The following is a 21,214-nucleotide window of genomic DNA, read 5'->3' as shown; positions in this document are numbered from 1 at the left end:
CTTCCCAAGTCTGGACCTTAGATAGAACAAGTCCCCCAGGGGCAAACTCTCAGTGCTGGGGTCAAATCAACAGGTGAACTGAAGAGAAAGACATAGGCCCAGAGGTTCTCAAAACACACGTGGTGACTGCCAACTAAAGAGAAAGTGGTTTGGGGGACAGAAAGCACAGGCTGTGGAAACACAGGGAGCTGGAACTGGATGAACCGGCGGCCTCTGGGGACCTCAGTGGTGTGGGCTGCCCCTCCCTGCGGGTGTGTGGCTCATATTAGTGAAGCACTGACCATCGATCCCAGACCCTCTCAGGCAGATGTGGCTGGACCCACTGAGTCACCACTAGCTAGACATGTGCTTAGTCGATTTTCCTTTTTAAAAAATGAGTTCTTAATCACACCATGTGATATAGTAATAGATCTTCCTTATAAAAAATTTAAGCCTCACATATCAGACAAAAGTCTGCCTTGGTCATTGCTACCCCGCTGATTCCCACCACAGCGATGAGCTGTTCTACCGCATTTCCCGCTCCTCCACTCCATAAAGCAAGCGTCCGGGCCTCTCCGTGCCTTTGGGGCTGGCCTGGAAAGCCCTGCCCGAGCCTGGGGACTCCGACCAAGAGGCAGTGATGCCTATCAGTGGAGGAAACACAGGCCTGTTTTGTTTCACTGCTTTTTATCCGCCCACAGTCTGGGACGAGGTGAGCCCTGGGGACAGGGGCCATGCTCTCCCCCGGGAACCCCGCCGAGAGGTGGCGGTGGCACTTCCAGGGCAGGCCAGGCTTTGCAGGGCCCCACTCTGTTTGCAGGCTCCGAGGGCTTTCTTAAGGACAGGGTCCAGGGGGCCCCGACTGGCCGTTCCCGGGGACTACCCCCACCGGGGGCTCATACTTTGCTGGGGAATTCTTCCAGGTAAAGCCTGGAGACTACGTATTGATTTCTATCTTTCTCAATAGTGAAATGAATTAGATGCCAGCCTAGGCCCTGCAGGAAATAAACCCACAAACTAGACAGTTTTCATTTAGTTAGCACTCGGGAAAATAAGAGGGAGAAATACTAAGATTAAGATATTTTATTTTGAGTTTAGGAAAATCTTTTTCTTTGATTTGAAAGAGAGAGGAAGGGGGAGAGAGAAACATCTATTGAACCTGAAACCTCGGTGTATCAGGGCAATGTGCTAACCTACTGGGCTACCCGGCCAGGGTAGGAAAATCTTTTTTTTAAATCTATATTGATTTTGTGCCTCTCTCCTCAGAATATTCTAAATGTAATCGTATACCCAAGTAATAAACACAGGGTTTAGTAGAGTCTTGGCAGCAGAAGCGAAACCAAGAAAGTAGGAAACACAGCGTGTTTAATGTAGCAGATGAGTGACAGCGTGTGCCTTTGGACAGCAATTTATCTGGAAAACTTTCTCTAAGATGCTTCTACTGAAACTCAAGTAGGCGCGCCCTCTCTCCTCCCCTCCTCTTGTGGAAGATTCGAAAACCTATTAGAAAATTTTCCTGATTTTCCCCTTTTTCCTTCTAAAGATGGAAATTACAAGCAGATCAGTCTGCTGAACTTCGCTCATTCTCGTGGGCCGTCTCTCATTTCTTTTCCTTTCTAACGGGTACTTCGCACTTGCCTCTCATACTTTCTTGCCACTTCCATGTGTTTCTGCTCTCGGGTGGCGGCCACGCCACTCGCCGGCCCCTTTGCACTGCGCTTCCCGAGGGGCCCAGTGCCTCTGGGAGCCTTGGGCCAGCCCGCTGACCATTTCTCTTTCCGTCGCACTTGCCACCGTGCGTTAAGGGAACTGCGTTCTTTTGCACATGACAGGCCCCAGCGGCTCCTGCGAAAACCTTCGGCATCTGTAACTTGAAGCCTCCCGTCTGCGCTCCGGGCAGCGAGGCACGAACGACGGTGCTCTCCACGCAGAGCAGGGGCGCAGGGCTTCCGTGGGCATGAAGAACTGTCCTTGTTTCCTGGGAGCTGCGGTGCCCGCCGCCTTGGCAGGGCTCAAACTGGAAACGCCCGCCAGGGGCACGTTTCTGAGACGGGGAGGGAAGGAGGCACTAGAGCTGCGATTCTGATGACGGGGGCAGCTACAGGGTGTTTCTGGTCCGGCTTCTTGAGGAAAAGTCGGGGGAAGATTTCCTCAGGACCATGAGCAGCAGGGCAGTAAGGGACCCAACAGGCCCTTCTGGAAGGGACCCAACAGGTCCTTCTGGAAGGCGGCGTCTCATAAAACTAGTGAGGGTGTGCGGCCACCTTCCAAACTGCAGCGCTGCTTGGTCACATCTTTACTGCTGTGTAGCTGCGCAATGCTGACGCCAGCCTTGTTATTATAGATGTAAATATGGGGTGTAATTTAGGTTCAAATTTCTTGGTTAAAGAATGCTATAAAATTTGTATAAACGTTAATGTCACTGCCTCTGAAATAGCAGATTCGTTTTGCATCAAAGACTCCGGTCCCATGCAAAAGGAAAACTGGTATTTTCTTTTGAGTTGAATGGTATTTTTGAAGTTTGCGGTTAAAAATAAATACTTTTAAAATTCAAGCTGATTACAAATAGTATGCCCATGGTTGAGAAATCATTTAAAACATACAGCAGAGAGAATACGGTGAACAGTAATGTAATAACTATGTATGGTGTCGGATGGGTACTAGATTTATCTGGGAAATCACATCATAAGATATATAAATGTCTGATCACTAGGTTGTACACCTGAAACTAATATAATATTGTATGTGAACTGTAACTGAAAAATAATTATTTAAAAATAAAATGAAAAGCTTCTGGCTTATTAGTCATTGAGCCACTGATCTGAAAAATTATACCACTTCCTGGGCCAGGACCATAATATATAACACGGAACACTCTTATATGAAGAAAATTTTATTACTGAAAAGATCACATAAAACAAAGTTTTTGTATACAAAGTTACCAAATGTGGAAAAGCTAATATTTACATTTTCCATACAGTACATGATATTTTTGTGTGCTTTAACAGGAGGCTGAATAGAAAAAAAACCAAAAGCATCAGAAAACTTGTTCAAGGAATAATACTTAATTAGAAACAATATTAAGAAAATTCTTTTAGTATTTTAAAGTATGTTATATGAAAGACATTTTATTTATCAGGACTATAGCTTTTCCACTTGATTGGCACTAATATTGCTAACACACTTTTTAATGCTCAGCGAAGTCCTAATTAGCTGCAGAAATGAATTCTACGTAATATCTGAGAAAGATAACTGCACAAACACAAAGCATCTGTAGTATTCTGTTAAAAGACAAAAGTTAAAACAAAAGTATAAGCAACTGTAAATGGTCATAATACAATCTTGGGTGGTCATGAAACATTAAAAAAAAAATCAACTGCACTTGGCCTAATTTATAAAAGAGTAACATTTCACCTACTAATTCTTTAGAACATTTTTAAAATACAGAAGGATCAGCAAGCAATATAACACAACCAACATTAACTCTTTCCAAAAGCACCTTATTTCAGTTGTGTAATAGAGCTGTGAAATTCCTAAAATAATGAGACTTATAAAATTCACACACTGAAGTAGATTTTTTAGTTGAATTCCCATTATAATGCCTTCTGGTGTGCCAACTGTTTTTTATACTACAAAAGAACACAATTTTTCAATTTTCTTAGAAATTCAGTGTAAAAGCTACCAAAGTAGTGTGAAAATATCAGACTAATATAATAAAATATTTGAGTAGATTTTCCAGGATTTCTAAAAAAAGTTCAAGTACATATAAACTTATTTTCAAACATATAAAAAAAGATACAAGGATAAGTTTTAAATACTTCAGCAAAGAAAAATCTTGATTTTATATCATAAAAGTGAAATAGCATTGTACACCTTAAAATATTTTAATAAGAGTAGAATCTTCATAAATAAAAAAAGGAAGATTCCTCTAACTCCCTTCTCCCACACAATTTAAAAAATATTAACCTGCACGTTTCTGTTTTTCAGGTATATTGTCATTAACCTCTGTGTGAAATGAATCGTATTATTCTCAGCATCTTGTTTCCAGTGTAACAGCAGGCCATGGAAATTTAAGTAGAAAAGAAGACTCTAACAGTGGTTCTTATAAGACAGTGTACTGGTCTCCAGTGTAACACAAATCCGCTTCTTTAAGGGATAACCTGGTTTTCAAGTATCTGAGTGGCTGCCAGAGCCCTGCTCTTTCCTAACTCCCGCAGCCAGGTGAACGAGCAGTGATGTGGAGTCTTTCGGGCTGCTTGGCTCTAAAGGGCTGGGAACCTCCAAGTTCTTGCTCTGCACCAGGCCAGTTTCAGTAGCATCACTTTTTGGAGTCACCCTAGGTGAAGAACAAAAGTTGACATACATACAAGCACAAATGTGATGCCAGATGTCCTCATAACTGCTATGCACTTTCATGAGTTTTACTTCCAACCAGTGTCCACTTTTGTCATAGGATAATTAACTAAAACTCCTTATGTCTACTCTAACGCCTCAAAATACAAATACTTTATTTTCAAATAAGTTTTCTAACTTTGGAAACTGTCAAGCACCACCCATGCACAGGCTAAGCGTGGTGTCTCGCAGGGAATACAATTAGACGGGATTCCTGCCCTCAGGTTAGCAAGTTTTACTGATTTCCCACCATGGATCAGACACATGGAAGCGTGGAGGTTGAGAATACAAAGACAGGACCTCAGCTCTGCCTTTAAGGAGTTTTCAAATGTAGCAGAGGATAAGGCAAGTATCTAACTAACTACAATCCAACTGCTGCAGGAGCACAGAGGTGCATTTGGCCTAGTCTGGAACGGGAGGTGGGACAACCCTGAGACCTTCAGGTAGTTGTCAGCACTCTGGCTAATTTCATGTGTACCTGTGCCTGATCACCTATGGCTACATGGAAAAACTCATTCGAGATAACATCAATATCCTTTCATGCTCGAAAATAAAAACATCTTATAATCATCTTTGTCTGAACTGACAGGTACCTTTTAGACACTATCGTAATGCAGTATAATTAAAACTTAGCCTGAAGATGGCGGCGAAGAAGCTGGAAGTTACCCTCGCCTCCTCCCAGGACCAAACTGGAATTACAACTAAAATATAGAACCATCGGCCTTAATAAAACTTAGCCTACATTTCTGATAAATCTTAAACATTTACCTAAATATACATGCAGCTCTTAACAATGACCACAGAAACGAACATCACTGTGCTGCTTGAACTACATATGAAGGCTCTTCGCCAAGCTAAGAATTACACTGCAAGAGCGTATTTTTAGGCTGAACTTCAACTTCTTAACGCCAAACTTCCTTGGATCAGGTGCATAAACCCGTCGCCTCATAGAATGCTTTCTTTCCAAACATGCTACGCTTCAATGAACAATGTACACTGCAGTCTGCAGAACAGTCATGATTTAAGACCAAACGAGCGCTCACCTCCCCTCACTCCGCGCACTTTCAGATACGCTGCTCCTATCGGTGGCGCCGCCCGCCCGTCCTTGCCTGTGGGCCTGCTCCCCGCACAGTTTGGAGCTGGATACTGCTGGGGAGGCAGGCTCCCCGCAGTCCTGTTCTCTTGATTTGGGGGTGCTCACTCCGTCTCCTCTCACTTCCCTCACGGTCGTTTCTGGAGAGGTTGGGATTTCTGTCAAAGTTTCTTGTCCTAAGTAATCGTGGTTCGTGATGGCCACTGCAGAAGTGCTGTGGTTTGCCGAGGTTCCTGTGCTGGTTCCCATGGATTTGGAAATGACCTTCAGCTTATGTGAACTCGGCTTGTAGTGCTTCTTTTTGTGTTTAACTTTAGAATTGTGCTTTAAGAAAAACTCACATGACTCCTGTAGTACTCGTCGACTTTCACTGATGGGACTGTAAGAAAATCCAAGGACAGGATTTATGTATAAATGTTAAGTGTTATAGCAGAAGCCAAAAAGCATATCACATAGCTGTGCTAAAAGTCCTTATTCAATAAAGTTAAAAATTATAAAAGATTTATATTATTTACAAAATCTGGGATCATAAATACTATGAGATACAAGTAGACTGCTAAGAAGTGAAATCTTTTCTGTATACACTGTCAGTTGCTTTTATCAGCATAAATAGTGGACTGATAAAAAATTAAATGGGCAAAATCAAATCATATGTAAGCATATCAAATATCAAAGTAAACCAGAGGAGAGAGGACACAGAACATGATTAGTGGTCTTTGCTTAAATTCAATTGTTTTCTTTTTAACATTAAAGTTAGCAAGTTATACTGAAGTCAGTGTGGGTATATAAATATGGAACAGACATATAAGAAGAGTGCAAAAATTTAAAGTCCAGTTAAATACAATTCTTCAGATTGCAAAAACTAATTTGTGAAAAAGTCTACAGTTCTGAAATTTTTAGCACAAAAAAGTTCATTAATCAAACCAACAGGGATCGGTTTAAAAAACTCTCTTGTACACTTGATAGTACAGAGTACACAATGTATGTAAATAACTAAAGTGAACTATTCACTCATAAATGTAAATCTACTATATTGTTCTAGAATATTTCTTAAGTTTGAATTTTTACCATATTAGGCAAGATAAGTAAGGGAAATTTTAAGTCAACACTGTGTGTAATAAAACTTAAAGGTAAACAGTGATCGTAACACATCACATCTAAAGCATACTTTATAGATTTCCTTACATATACTTGATCCCATTTAATCTTTTAACATTGACAAAAAAGGAAAAAGTTCTTAAAAGTGCTACACCCAAAATAATGAATCCAATGAAAGCAGTAAGAATACTGGATATATTATAGGCCAGGGAAAGAAAATACGTATTTATAAATCTTTCATTCACATTTCAAGAGACTAGTGTATGTCAAAGACTATTATAATGAGTGCCAGAGCAAAGCATCTCTCTCCATGAGGTTTCCAAACTCGAAACACCTGGTATAATAAAGCTCCAGAACAATGACTCCAATAGTTCTTTGGTATTTGAACTATTTCTTTTTAAGACAGTGTCAGATAATTTGATAGGTTCTTACTCTCTCTTGCGATTACGTTTAAAAAACACAGCCCATTCTGTGCATGTCTTTTTGCTTCCAACCCAGAAGACAGCAGAGATGCCAACAATTAACGTCATCAGATATTTTATCATAAATAAGGCCAATTCTGGTCGAGTTTCTGCTTTTGCCTGTAAAAAAAATGTCAAACAATAAAAATGTCAGTGATACAGTCTAAGTGGAGAGAAGTCTATATAGTCGAAGTAAAACTAACAAAAAATATAAATCTTCAGTCTGTTTTTTATAAAATATTTGATACGACATATTATATAATGAATAGTGCTTTAAGTGTAATACATTCTTAACTTCTGAACAAATAACCTTATATATGTGTCAAAATATATAGCTAGAAAGGGGAAAATACTTAAATATATTTAGGAAGGATGTCCTTCCTAATCTTGGCTTGATTTCCTGAACTTTTTCCCCCCAAATATTTGCCTCTAAATATTTATCTTTTTCCTTCATTTTAATCTACCACAAACACACACACATTTAACTCCTTATAACAATATACTATTTTAGAATCTTTACACATTGTTGGTGTTTATGTTATAAAAATCTGATTTGTTAGAGCAAAATAAATATCATTCAAGTGAAAATTTCATAAAAATTCATACTTTTTTAAGTATAAACTTTCAAATATTATTTTTATATGTTACACAGGTGTCAAAAAACTATGCATTTCATAGTATATCTTGCTTTTTTCACTTACTAATATTTCTTGGAGACCATTCTTTATTGGTAGAAATAGAGCTCTTTATTTTAAAGGCTGTTCCATTGTGTGAACCATAATTTATTCAAGTACCCTTATTAATGGATATTTAGGTTATTTTCAACCTACTGCCATTGCAAATACTGTTTCAGTGACTATCTCTGTATGTATGCAATCACTCACATTTGCGAGCAGATTCTTCATTAAATTCCCATAAGGGCAGGATGAGAGAGTATGTGCATTTTAAATGATAGATACTGTCAAATGCTTTCCACAGAAGGTTGAACTAATTAAATAAAAAAGTCTGAGAATGTGTATTGTGCTAGTTTCACCAACACAGTGGCTATAAGACCTTCAGATGTTTGCCATGTCATAAGTAGGCATATGATTTTATTATAATTTTTTGTTGCTGTTGTTAATCCTCACTGGAGGATATTTTTTCCCATTGATTTTCAGAGAGGGAGGGAGGGAGGGAGAGAGGGAGAGAAACATCAATTGGTTGCCTCCAACATGCACCCCGACAAGGAAGGGGATCGAACCTGCAACCCAGGTGCATGGCCTTGACCGGGAATCAAACCTGCGACCCTTCAGGGCTCAGGTCGACACTCTAACTGCTGAGCGACACCAGCCAGGGCTTATTATAATTTTAATTTGCATTTCTCTTATAACATTTTGTACCTATTAGAGGGTTCCTTTTCTGTGAACCCTCTAACTTTCATTTTTATACCAGATTGTTACGTTTTTCTTATAAATCTACAGGAAGTTTTTATAAATTAAGGAAATTAGCCTTTCAACTATGGTGTGATGTGTGAATCAATTTTCCCAGTTGGTTTTCTGACTTTGATTATGGCGGAGTTTTTTACCATGCAAAAAAAATTTTTAATAGTCACATTTAGCAATCTTTTCTATTTCCTGAATTTTATATCATACTTATAAAGTCCTCTACTTTAAGTTTAGAATTTTCTCATTTTATCTTCTAATACTCTACAGTTTCTTTCTTTACATGAAACATAACTTTTAAAAATCATAGATCTTACAATTTTTGGCAGTATTTAATAGTTGTATTTTCCTTTAGTTTGCTGTAAATACTGAGGCATATAGGAAACGTTCACTATATCAGGATAACTTTAAGACATAGCTCCCCTATTAAATACATAGTAAAAAGAACCTATTGATAACAGACTTTGGACAGTATGTAAGGCAAGTAAAACTTTTATTCCCACCCATCAGTATTTAAATAAGTTCCACTCTGTCAAAATGTAGTAACTTCCTAGAATATAAATTATGTAAAATAATTCAGCCCACATAGTGCCTGATTTGATACACTATGATGATAGTACTCATAATCAATATAACTTACATAATACCATATAAAAATATCCAAGAAAAATGTATAAAATCTATTAAAAACAAAAAATTTTCCATTAAAAAAAACCTCAACTAAAATGCTTAAAAGTTTTTCTATCTTCAGAAATTTACTTCTTTGATCTCAAAAATACCTCCTTTATGCTAATCATAAACATCAGGAACATATGAAATGCATTTTGTTTCTATTGTACTTTTTTCGGTTAAGAAATGACAGGAGGGTTTAGGCAAAAATCAAGTTCCGTTTTTATAAGCAAATAGTCTGCAAAAAATTATAAGATAATATGATCAAATTAAATATACCCAAATAAAGTTTTCCCCTATTAACTGAAGAATTTAAAACAACTCTCAATTCAAAAGTTAACTTCTCTTTTTCTCCCTATGACAAGACCTGTCCTTCTAAGTCTTTTCTTCATTATTATTAATCTGCCTCTGCAACCCCATGTAATTTTTAAAAGAATAGTTAAAGGAGGCACTTTTACTATTGCAACAAACTAAAAACCTTAAGACACTTATCCCAGTTTCAACTGATGCACAGGGAATTAATCCTATGTCTACTGGATTTCTCATCTGAAGTCTTAATTTATGTTCATAATTAATTCACGGATATTTCAGGAAACATTTTCTATGTTAAAATTAAATCATGAAACAATACAAATGATAGCTTTTACCTGATAAGGACAGGGGATATGGTACTGACGACAATGGTCAGAGACCCAAGTTATCTCCCAGGTAATCCTGTTCACTTGCTCATAGACGTAACACCCAAGAAGTGTCACTAATGGCACAAGATACAGGCCACTGAAGACTCCAATTCGAATCATAAATTTCTTTAGTTTCTCTTGGTTACGGCCATCGTGCTGTATCACTTGTCGAACGTGATTTAAGGAAATGATGCCAGCTAAAAGAAGAGATAGCCCGACAAACACACAAAGGCACAGTGGCAAGAGTACAAAGTAGCGAGAAGCATCCAGGTCATAAAGGCCGACAAAGCAAACCCCACTAATGTTGTCTCCCTCAACTTTGTTCATGGCAAGAAGCATAACAGTCAGAAAACCTGGTATTCCCCACGCAACAGCATGAAACCACACCGCTTTCTGTTCAATGGCTTCACAGCTCCACTTTCTTCCTGCAGCTAAGAACCAAGTAATGGTAAGAATCACCCACCACACAGTGCCAGCCATTGTGAAAAAATACAAAAACATAAACAAAACGGTGCAGGCCTTATTTTGGGAGCCTAGAACAACTGTATCACCAACACCTAGCTTCTCATCTGCTTTATTGCAGGCTGTGCTATTGCCTAGCAAGAATCCAATAAAATACATCAGAGATACAATGCTGTAACAGACAGAGTAATATATAATTGGTCTCTCTGGGTATCTGAATCTTTTAACATCGATTAAAAAAGTAAGAAATGTGAACAGAGTTGCACAGAGACAAAATATTGAAACTATTCCTATAAAGCTTTTTGCAAACTCTAGCTCATCGCTTTTAAAGTACATGTTGGGGCATGGAGGTGCACACTGGTCAATTCCCAGGAACTTATACCCTTGTCCCCCAGAAGTCTTAAGATGCCTTGGACACCAAATTCCAATGTCTCTTTGGACTTGTTCTGTTTTCTTCTGAGGACCAAGAAACTCTGTTTGTGGATCAAGAGTTACAGGAAAAGTCTCATCACAATACTGTAATCTGTAAAGATTATAAAAATTAAATATATAAAGTCAACATTTTTTGAGTCAATATTTTAATGCTATGCTTTCCAACTACAAAATATTTCCTTATGCATTCATAACTGATGGGAAGCACACAAACCTATAGAGATTACAGGTTAGAGTGGGGTAGAAAGTTTTGATATTAACTGAAAGTTTGTGGTTGTTCATGAGGCCTTAACACACTAACATATACTAAATACAAGGCAAACGAACATAAAAATTCCCTTACTTGGAAATCAATCCATTTAAGAATAATGTCTGCTCTCAAGACTAAATATTTAAGAAAAAATTATCTTGCTTGGTACTCTCTCACATCAATGTTTCCCTCCCTCCCTCCCTCTCTGAAAAGCAATGGGAAAAATATTCTCAAGTGAGGATTTAAAAAAAATGAGTGGAGGTTTTAACGAGGAAGCATTTTAAATATGCTTAGGTAAGAACAGAAAATAATAAAGTGTATGCCCATAAAACAAACACTCAGAATCTACCAACTTTTCCAAAACTTAGTATTATGTCAGTTTTGCTTTATATCTTTTAAAATAAAGCAACATAACATTATAGATAAAGTCGGAACCCTTTTCTATTTTCCTTTCTCTCCTCAGAAATATTCATTATCACAAGTTCAGTTCTTCTCATGTATCTTTTAGTATTATTACTACGCTATTTTCTAACTATAATGTTGCAGTTGTTTCATAGGTTTTGAACTTTATATAGATGACATCATGCTGTATATATCATACTATAACTTCCTTTTTTACTTAACACTGTAATTTTTAGGTTTATCCACATTGAAAGACGTGGACCAACTGCACTCATTTCGTCAACTGTATAGTAGCATTCTAGCGTGTAAATATATCACCATTTACTAATTTTTACAACAGAATTTTTTTTTTCATTTAAAAAACTAGGAATAATGCTACAATCAATATGTATGATTCCTTGGTGTAAAAGTCTCTGTGAAAGGTTTCCTAGGTTGTAGGGTATGAGCATCTTCAACTTGACTGTATACAGTTGACCCTTGAACAATACGGGTTTGAACTGCATGGGTCCACTTATACGCAGGGGTGTTTTTTCAATAAGTCCTTTAAGTGTGTTTTCTCTTCCTTACGATTTTAATAACATCTTTTCTCTAGCTTGCTTTATTATAAGAATACAGTATATAACACATACAACATATAGAACAGCTGTTAAATGACTGTTTATGTTATTAGTAAGGCTCCCGGTCAACAGTAGGCTATTAGTAGTTAAGTTTTTGGGGAGTCAAAAGTTTTGCACAGATTTTCAACTGCATGGAGGTCGGTATCCCTCACCCCTGGATTGTTCAAGGGCAACTGTATTACTCAATTGTTCTTGAAAATAATTATTAATCTACCAGAAATGTATGAGTTCCATAAAGTTCCTTCAGTCTACAGACAAACAAAAAGGTAGCCAGCTTCCTTCCCAGATTGGTTATGAGTTCTCATTGTATCAGTATATTTCAAATTACAAGCTACCATTGTCCAGAGAAAAGGAAACAAAAATAATTAATCAACACCAACGTGCAACAAGGTCAGTGAATTGATGATAAGGTTCATTTCCCCCAGGTAAGGTCAAAGGCACCATGCATGTTCTCATGGAACTATGCAACTCTGCTTTCTTATACCTAAGCACAGCTGTAAATTTGCATTTCTTTGCATAATTATACTTGATTCCTCTCCATTCCTTCCCCCCACTGTAAATTGCCTGAGAATCAGAACCAAGTCTGGTTTTGCTCACCACTGTGCCCACTACACTCATCACCCCACGCCTGGCATATATTAAGGTGTAATACACATTTGTTGAATCAAACAATGAAAACCTGTCCTCTAACATTCTGGAACGCTAACACCAATATAAAAATGCCATTATCATTAGTGGTTTTCCGTTGAAAACAATTTACCTGTCACATTTAAGTTCCTCAGGCCATTGGATCCCAAAAGTGTCAATTAATTTTTTGCAATCAGAATATACTTTCTCACAAATTCTACGACAAGGTGGAACCACATGAATTTGCTCTGTGCAGGTTGGTACAAAAGCTTTGCAAAGGAAAGTTTCAACATTTGGTGAACATTCCAGATTTGCAAGAGGATGAAAGAGCTATTAAGAAAAACAGCAAGATAAGGTTAGAAAACTTTTTAATAACAAATGGAGAAATTAATTCATTTACGGCTTAAAGTATATACATTTTCACTTATACTCCAAAAGAATCTTTAAACATCACTCTCAATACAATCAAATTTTGAGATCATTTTGTTTAGTCTGTTAGATGTTGGATCCTGCAGACACAATGCAATATTATTTTACTCAATACATTTTTTAGAAGACATGCTTAAATCAAAGCAAATCAAAAGCATGAGTTGATTGCTAGGTAAAATAAATTATACAAACGTCCAATTTATAAGTATATGCTGAAATACCCAAGCACTGTACTGAGTATTCTGGAGAGTAAGCAATTTGGGGGACAGAGGAAACAGCATGAAAAAGACCAAGAGCATGGTGCATTCAGGGCAAGAAGTTCAGTGCCTGGAATGGAAGGTCAGAGGCATAATCAAGGTCAGACTAGAGAGGGGCTGGAGAAGTATGCTGGACCTGGTAATGGAGGGCACAAAGGACATGCTAAGTTTCTTGGATTTTAAAATAAAGGCATGAAATATTGGAGAGTTTTAAGCAGGAAGGAACTCTAGAGTCTGACAGCTGAGTGTGCATCCTAGGTACACAGAAAACCCTCAAATTACAATGAGAAAAAGGTAATCCAATTTCTCACTGACATCCCCAAATCTTGTCTGAGAATTTAAGTGCCCTGATCTAATGCTACTTTTAACAATACTGTAGCATAATAAATCAGAGCTCTGATGTATTCAACACTTACCATAAGCGAGGCCCTGTGCTTTTTCATATACCAATTCTTTTTACAACAACTTAAAACATCAGTGCTTTTGAGATTCTACCATTCAACAATAACTAAAACAGTCCTGTTGATTATAGGTTTAATGCTCAGCGAATTAAAACACAGGAAATGGCAAGTCCCTGGAAGAAATCTATGGTAGTTACCTATTAGTACCAGCAGGGACAAAGAAGAGGGCAATTAAAACAGCCACTGACACCTCCATTCTGAAAAGTAGACAGAGCCAAACTATGATAAATAGACAATGAGAACCAAAAAAGTGGAGCATTTTATATAATCCTTGACTGGAAATAATGCCAGCATTATAATTCTGGTTATAGCTCTGCACTAACTTCCGGTGCCACTTTTGGCAGATAATTTTCTGTCTTTGAGTCCAGAGCATCCATTAGTGAAATGAGAGTGATGAACCAGATGATCTCTAAGGACACTTTATGGCTCAAAAAGTTTATGAAGGGGATAGCAAAGCACTGAGTAGCAGGGCTGGATATAAATTTCAAAACTGTAGGTACTACAATGAAGTCTTCTCCTTGGTGGGTAACTCTGTCTTGTACTGAGCTCTAGAGTCAACACCTATCATTTCTGTCTGCCCAGCAGTCCTATTTTTGGAATTCCAAAGTAGGTGGGATGCTACAGAAGCTCAGGGAAGGATGCTATAGAAATGCAATCTGACAACAGAAACAGCTTGGCCATGTAGATGCTCCAGGTATTGTGATATTTTGGGAGAGGATTGTACAAAAGAACAGATACAGTCAGATTATTTGAGGCAACTGCAGTGGGCTTAATAATGCCCAGTGTCAAAATAAGTGTCTAGGGACAATGGCATTGACATTGGGGACAGACTGATCCTGTGACATGATCTTAGTTGGGTCCTGATTCCCTTGGCTCCTCCCTATAATCTGAACCTGGTTCTTCGGCCTTCCCATTGATTTGGCAAGCTATCCAATATCTGTCCATTTTCTGCTTAAGTTAGTCAGAGTCGGTTTTTATTGTTTGCAAGCAAGACAACCAACTGGTACAGCGATTATCTAAAGAATGGGTTATTAGGGATCTTGGTAAGAGGAATTCTGGAACTGGTTTTCTAGACTAACTGGAAATCTGACAGCCCATGGTATATGGTAGAAAAACAGCTGATTGTATAATTCTGGGGGTGGGGTCAGTGGCCTGTTTTAACAAACCTTTCCCATGATTCTGATGCACATCGAAGTTTGAGAAGCACTGCCTTAGAGGAATATCAGCTCTTCAGCTCTGTGCCTCAATTTCACTGCCAGAGGCTCTAACCGTATCACTGTTTGAAGGGACATTATACTGGCCCATTATACAGTCAAATCTTGGTTCTTGAACATCTCCCATCTTGAACAATTCAGTTCTCAACCAAGCTGTTCACAGGAAAAAATGTCTGGGCTGTCCTGACAACCCTTTCATGCTGATACCTGTATGATCAGCCCTGTGTCTCTCAGGCAACAAAGGCGAGAATGCTGGAGTATGAGTCAGTTTTCTGCTAAACCTTGCGTTGTTAACATCTCAGGAAATTGTGCTGTGAATATTTTCATGTTTTTTTGCTTTTGTTGCTGCTTATTATTAAAATACGTACAGTAAGTCACCATGGGTCCTAAGAAGGTTAGTGATAGCAGCAAAGTGAAAAGGAAAGTTGTGAGAACAAAAGAGCTTAAAAAAGAAATAATTGTAAAGTGTGACAGAGGTGTTCATGTGTCAGATCTCACTACTGAGTATGGCGTGGGGAAATCGATGATCAGCATAATTTTAAAACACAAAGAGGCAATCAAGAGTGCTGACGTTGCCAAGGGTGTGACAGTGCTCACAAAGCAAGGATCACAGGCAACTGAGAAAGGTTAAAACACGGAATTATCAGGGGCCTGGACAGATTAATTCAATTTATATCATTTCAAATGGGAAAAAAGATTCAGTTTTTGAACAAATCGCTTCTTGAACAGGCTTCCGGAATGAATTAAGTTCGAGAACTGAGGTTCCACTGCATTTAGGACATAAAGCTGATGAGGCCATAAACATGTGCCAATGAGGAGATTAACCCTGCATAAATAAAAGGGGCTTTCTACCTTGGTTTTGCTAATACTTCCTAGTACAGCCTGGACCCAACTATGAGACACCTAGAATAGACAACCCAACTACCTCTCCTTAGCGGGGTGTTATCTAACTCACCTACTCATGACATCAGGTGTACTCAAACAGCATTCTATCTTCAAGTGGCCCGAGCAGAAGACATGGGAAAGAAGTGTGAGCACATCACTCACACTCTCAGAATGCCTACTTCCGCCATACTCCCACCTTTTCCTGAAAACACACCCACTAGTTCCCCTATGCTGTAATGACATGATGACAGAAGGAAACACAACAGGGGCCTGGGGCTTGAGGCAATGTAAGATCCTGAAGAGAAAGTCTGGGTTAGAATTCTAATAGAGAGGGATCAAAAGAGGAAAGATATTTTGATGTTTTAAAAAAATATAAAGCTAAACCTAAGCAGAGTGGTCCTGCATCAGTGTCTCGGCTGTGCCTTGCTTCCTTTGGTGCTAAAGGCATGAGATATGTAAACGTGCCACTTTTCTGAAGCATGAATGAGAACCCACTGGTCCATGGAAGCAAGCCACCTTACCAGTGAACAAGGCCAAGTGACTGCAAGCAGCCAAGTCTCACTTCAGGATTTATGCTTTCTACTCATGGCGGCATACACAAGAACTCTCAGGAAGTATTAAAAGCTGTATTTCTTTAAAATGGCACCAAAAAGAAAGATAGCTCCTAGTGATGGTAATGAAAATAGAAAGTGCTTGGGGGGGAAAAAACTGATGGACCTTAGCTAGACAACAGAGTCATTAATGATCTAAAGGGGTCCCTAAAGGTATACGCCTCACAGAACAAATACCGTCCAAGTGGTTACAAGGGGCCTGCGGAAATCCTTTGAGAATATTAATGAGCTACTGTATAATAAAGTGGCAAAAACACTGCCACTTATTTCCATGAATGTGACCAACCACAGGCAAGTCAGCTTCTATAACAAATGCAAAGCGGAACCTGGAATACAAGAGAAGAATAAAAAGCAGAAATCTGCATTATTTCCATAATGGAAAAGTTCCTCTTTTTAAAATATTTCTTAGCAGAGAGTACTACTAATTTTTAATTATTTATCCAAAAGAGCTTTTCTTTGGAAATTAAACAAATATGCACAGTAACTGATTGGCACTACAGAAAAATCTGTCCACTCAAGTGTCATTTTTTTCATTTAAAGCTTGTAACTTGCAAAACTGTAATTCAGGGGAAGCTCCACATTCAGGTAGACACTCAGTAAACATTAATGAATACATGAAAAATGTACAAACTAAAGTAATACGGCTTCTTTATCTACATGCCACATCCTCAAGAAAATACAGAGTCACAACATAACAGTCGCCCCATAGTCTCAAAGAACCACGTCCCTTTGTGACCAGAATCCCCTGAGGGTGTAACTAATAATATCCTACACCCAGAATATCAGGGGATGGCTCTGCAGGAACCTGGTGCCTATCAGCAGAGCCTCCCAGAAGAAATACAGACCAGTCCTGATTCTGTGGATTCAGAAGTAGTGAATATACTTTCCCTACTACTGCGACGCCAACATCACAGAGGAAAGCAGCTTGTGGTTGCTACATTTAAAACACAACAGTAGCCACTACACACACACAACTGACTTGGAACACTTCTCAATACCTATTTCATTGTAAATGACTCAATAGCTCACTTTCAGAATACTTACAGCTATTTTCAGAAAGCCTTCCCTGAAAAATAAAGAGGTTGGTCACACTAAACCTTTTCTTGCCCGTGTATGGGGATCTAGAGTAGAAAAGGAGGAAAAGACCGGGTTCACCAGACTCTTCTACAAGCAGAAAATGAAAATGTTTCAAAGCCACTGCCCACTAGAAACAGGTTTTTTCTTCAGTTTGTTTATACAGGTTTTCTCCATTCCTTTATTTTTAATTGAATAGAGACCTTTTAGTAGTGCACATTAACAGGTGGAAAGAAAAGGGCTTTTTTTTTTCTTTAGCTCACTTCCCTTTAGACTTTTCAAAAGCAGAATGACCACATGCTGTTCCAAACATAATACATAACTCTGCCTTTGCCTAGACCTCAACGAAGGCAATTCAAAAGGAAAAATAAATGTTCCCGTTTCCATTTTCCCTAGATCAGTCTCTCAAGGGACTTCAGCCTAACAATTTGAGAAACAATGCTCCAGATATGAAACAAAGAGGGAAACAATGGGAAACCAGCAGCCATTTGTTTTTCCACCTGGGAGAATTAGACTGTACAACATCCTTTCTAAGAAGCCAAGTTATTATTCAGAATTGTAAATTAACTCCTTGTAATACAAATGAATTTAGCTTCAGTTAATAAAATAAGGAAAAAAACCCGAAGTCCCTGATTTCAAGCAATCTCTGAAATAAAACTAAAAAACCCAGGATAGCCCAGTTCAGATCCTTTTGGTTAGTGATAAATTTGACTTAAAAAATTTCTGTGTAAATAACACATAACTCAGGTAACATGTTAGTAAGAATGCACAATAATGTTTATTTACACATGCTATATATGTAAAATCCTTAAGAACATTTTCAAGTACTTTAAACCACTGCCTGTTTTTGTAAATAAAGTTTTATTGGAACACATCTACACTCATTTGTTTACATATTGTCTAAGGCTGCTTTCTACTGCGATTACAGAGCTGAATAGCTGTGACAGAGACTACACGGTTTGCAAGGCCAAAATATTTATAATTTGAGTCTTTATGGAAAAAGTTTACATTCCCTGCTCTGAAGTAGTGGGTCTCAAAATAGTTCTTATTAATCAATGAAAGTCTCACTGCATTATTTGCTCAGTGTTAAAAATCATATCCTGCACTGGTTTGAAAGACCACTGAAAGATTACAATAATGTAACTTGTACTGCCCATTTCAAGTACATTGACTTAGTATTTAAAAGCCTTCCTATTTTAGACATGAGTCTACCATGAGGTAGTCCAACAACTATTCAACTCAACAACAATGGAAGACTTTTGAAGCTGCAAAATCAAGTTTAGTCAGTTTTTAAAGTAGTGTCTATATTAAAATTATAGGGGTTTTGTCTCTTAGCAACAATTGTAGGGGAAAAGAAGCCTTTACCATCCCTGGACAGTTTTCCTGGAGAAACACTGCACGGACATTTGTCTTCTTTCCTTCCTGAGACGTATCAACCCAACAGACCTGTAGAGCAGGGCTGGTCACTATCTCTATAGGTAACTCTCTTCCCACACCTCCCTAGCAATCTGCATCTCTCTAAACCAACGGCAGGCAACTGAGGCACCTCAGGCAATCTTTAGGATCACTTTGCTCCTCCCCGACATGAGTTTTCTTTAAAAAAGCATCTTACAAAGAATATTTAAGTGCCTTAAAAAAGGTCACTTTTTAGCAAAACACTACCTACAAGCCCCCAAATCTTCCAAAACCTGATCTGCTCCAGAAAACTGTGCCGAGTGAACATTACAACTACTTATGAAAATATATGGAGTCCAGACAATATAGGTTTGTGCGTTCAATGAATTTAGAATTCATTGAAAATTTCAGAATTCACATTAGAGGAACTACCATAAATTGATTCAGAAAAGCGAAGTATTTGCCAGGTGTAAGATATTTCTAAATCATTCTGAACCACACTTTCTATAAAACGAACCCCAAATTAAGCAAATCCACAAAACAGGGCCCCAAACACACACAAAACATAAATTTGTAGGGGAATTTAATTCTCAAAAGGATGTATTCCAAATGTGACTTGTATGCAACTGAAAGAATCCCTTACCGTCTTAAAAAAAAAACAAAAAACAAAAAAACACACGTATAGTTCATTCCAGAACAGCGCACAAACGTTTCTATAAAGGCAGAAAGCTACTTGCCTCCATCTTCACAGCGGCCGTGCTCTGATCGTAGTGGCCCATGAGGTTGGGGAAATAGGTCATGTTGTAGGCCATGTTCATGCACCTGGGAACGGTGACCGGTTCACACGTGAAAAGGCTGTGCCCTGTCGCGAGGGGCAGAAAAACACACGTCCACAGAAGCGCCAGCATCCCCATCTTCCTCACATGCCTGCTTCTACCACATGGTTTGGCTCAATCGCTCTTTTCATTCTCCGCTTTCCGTCCAAAGAGAAAACGTTCAGACTTCTCGTTTCGTTAATTTTACCATTTTGAAAGCAGCTCTTTTCCTGAAAATGGGCCCCGGGTCAGTCCCTGTAAAAACAACCAAGAGGGCGCATCAGGAACATAAACATAACCGCGGCCGCGCGAGCGCGGAGCTAAGATTTTCCCCCGCAGGCAGCCAGCCCCGGAGGACGGCGGAAAATCCCGGCCGGCCGGCCGCCCCCCCCGCCCCCCGACCCCCGAGGGCATCTCCTCTCCCCCGCACCGACGGCGGGGGGAGGGGGGGTCTGTGCCGCAGGAGCCCGGGGGCAAGGGGGCGCTGGGTGAGCGAGGGGCGGGCGCCGGGGAAAAGCTGACGGGCGTGAACAGGATGAGAAAGTCCACGGGACGCCGTGCTCCCCACAGGAAAGCTGGTCCGGGAAAACCCTGGGGACCTCGAGCGCTCGGCTCCTGGGAGACTGCAGAGCCGTTTCTGCGGCAGCCCTCCGGGGCTCTAACTTCGCTTTTTAAAAGGGCGACTCGCAGGGCTCCCACCTGCGGAGGAGTGAAGCCGGTTTTCCCGAGCGGGCGGGAGGAGCGGCGGGGGCTCTGAGGGCGGGGGCTCTGAGGGCGGGGGCTCCGAGGGCGCGAGGCTCTGGGCGCTCCCCCCCCCAACACGCGCCGGTGCCCAGGCTCCCAGCCCCGCACCCCACACCCCACACCCGGCACCTGCCCCAGGCCTGGAGCGGGGCAGCAGCGTCCCGGGCCCGCGGGGATGCGGCCTCGAGGAAACTTCCACCGGAGCGGCCCGTCTCGCCGCCGCCTTCCCCGCACCTGCGGCTCCGAGCGCGCCCCGCCCCGCTCGAGGCCGCCCCGCTCACCCGGGACCCTCCCGGCCGCGGCCGCCCGCCCACCGGGCCCGAGGAGCCTCACCTCGGCGGCGGTCGAAGGCAGCCCCCCCGCCCCGGCCCCGGCCCCGCGCAGCCCGCCGGCACCCGCGAGCTGAGCCGCCACGGGGGAGGGTCCGGGACTCGGCCGCCCCCGAGCCGCCGGGGAGCGAGAGCTGGGCGATCCCGCGAGACTGCGCCGCCAGGTCGGCGGGCAGGTCGGGGCTCGCGGCGGGCGGCGGTGCCGGGCCTGGCCCTCCGCCCGCGCTCCGCCCAGGAGGCGCCGCGGGGCCCGGCGGGGGCGGGCGGCGGAGGGGGGGGCGCGGGGGGGGGCGCGGCGGGGTCCCCGCGCTGTCCCCGCGCTGTCGGGCGCCGGTCCACCTGGCCGCCCGTGATGGTACCTGAAGCGCAGGGCTGTGCCTGTTCGCGGTCGTGTCCCGAGGGGTGCGGCCTAGAAGG

General features: G+C 40.7%; 1 protein-coding gene across 2 annotated transcripts; it reads right to left on the bottom strand.

The window, feature by feature from the left end:
* Positions 1-2,892: 2,892 nt before the first annotated feature.
* FZD6 (frizzled class receptor 6) lies at positions 2,893-20,042 on the bottom strand. 2 transcript variants are annotated; one of them, XM_016224284.2, is made up of 6 exons: positions 19,647-20,042; positions 12,717-12,913; positions 9,761-10,778; positions 6,995-7,143; positions 5,415-5,843; positions 2,893-4,315 (listed from the first exon to the last, which is right to left on the bottom strand). In XM_016224284.2, exons 1-6 carry the CDS (start codon positions 19,821-19,823, stop codon positions 4,147-4,149), a joined length of 2,139 nt encoding a protein of 712 aa, XP_016079770.2. In that variant the 5' UTR covers positions 19,824-20,042; the 3' UTR covers positions 2,893-4,146. The 2 variants fall into 2 exon arrangements, with proteins under 2 accessions (XP_016079770.2, XP_016079771.1); XM_016224285.2 differs by lacking the exon at positions 19,647-20,042 and having other exon boundaries at positions 9,761-10,728; positions 12,717-12,806.
* Between the last annotated feature and the right edge of the window lie 1,172 nt (positions 20,043-21,214).

This window comes from Miniopterus natalensis, chromosome 16 (assembly GCF_054644295.1).
Source record: "Miniopterus natalensis isolate mMinNat1 chromosome 16, mMinNat1.hap1, whole genome shotgun sequence".
Classification (NCBI taxonomy): Eukaryota; Metazoa; Chordata; class Mammalia; order Chiroptera; family Miniopteridae; genus Miniopterus; species Miniopterus natalensis.
This window is presented reverse-complemented; position numbering and strand designations above follow the sequence as displayed.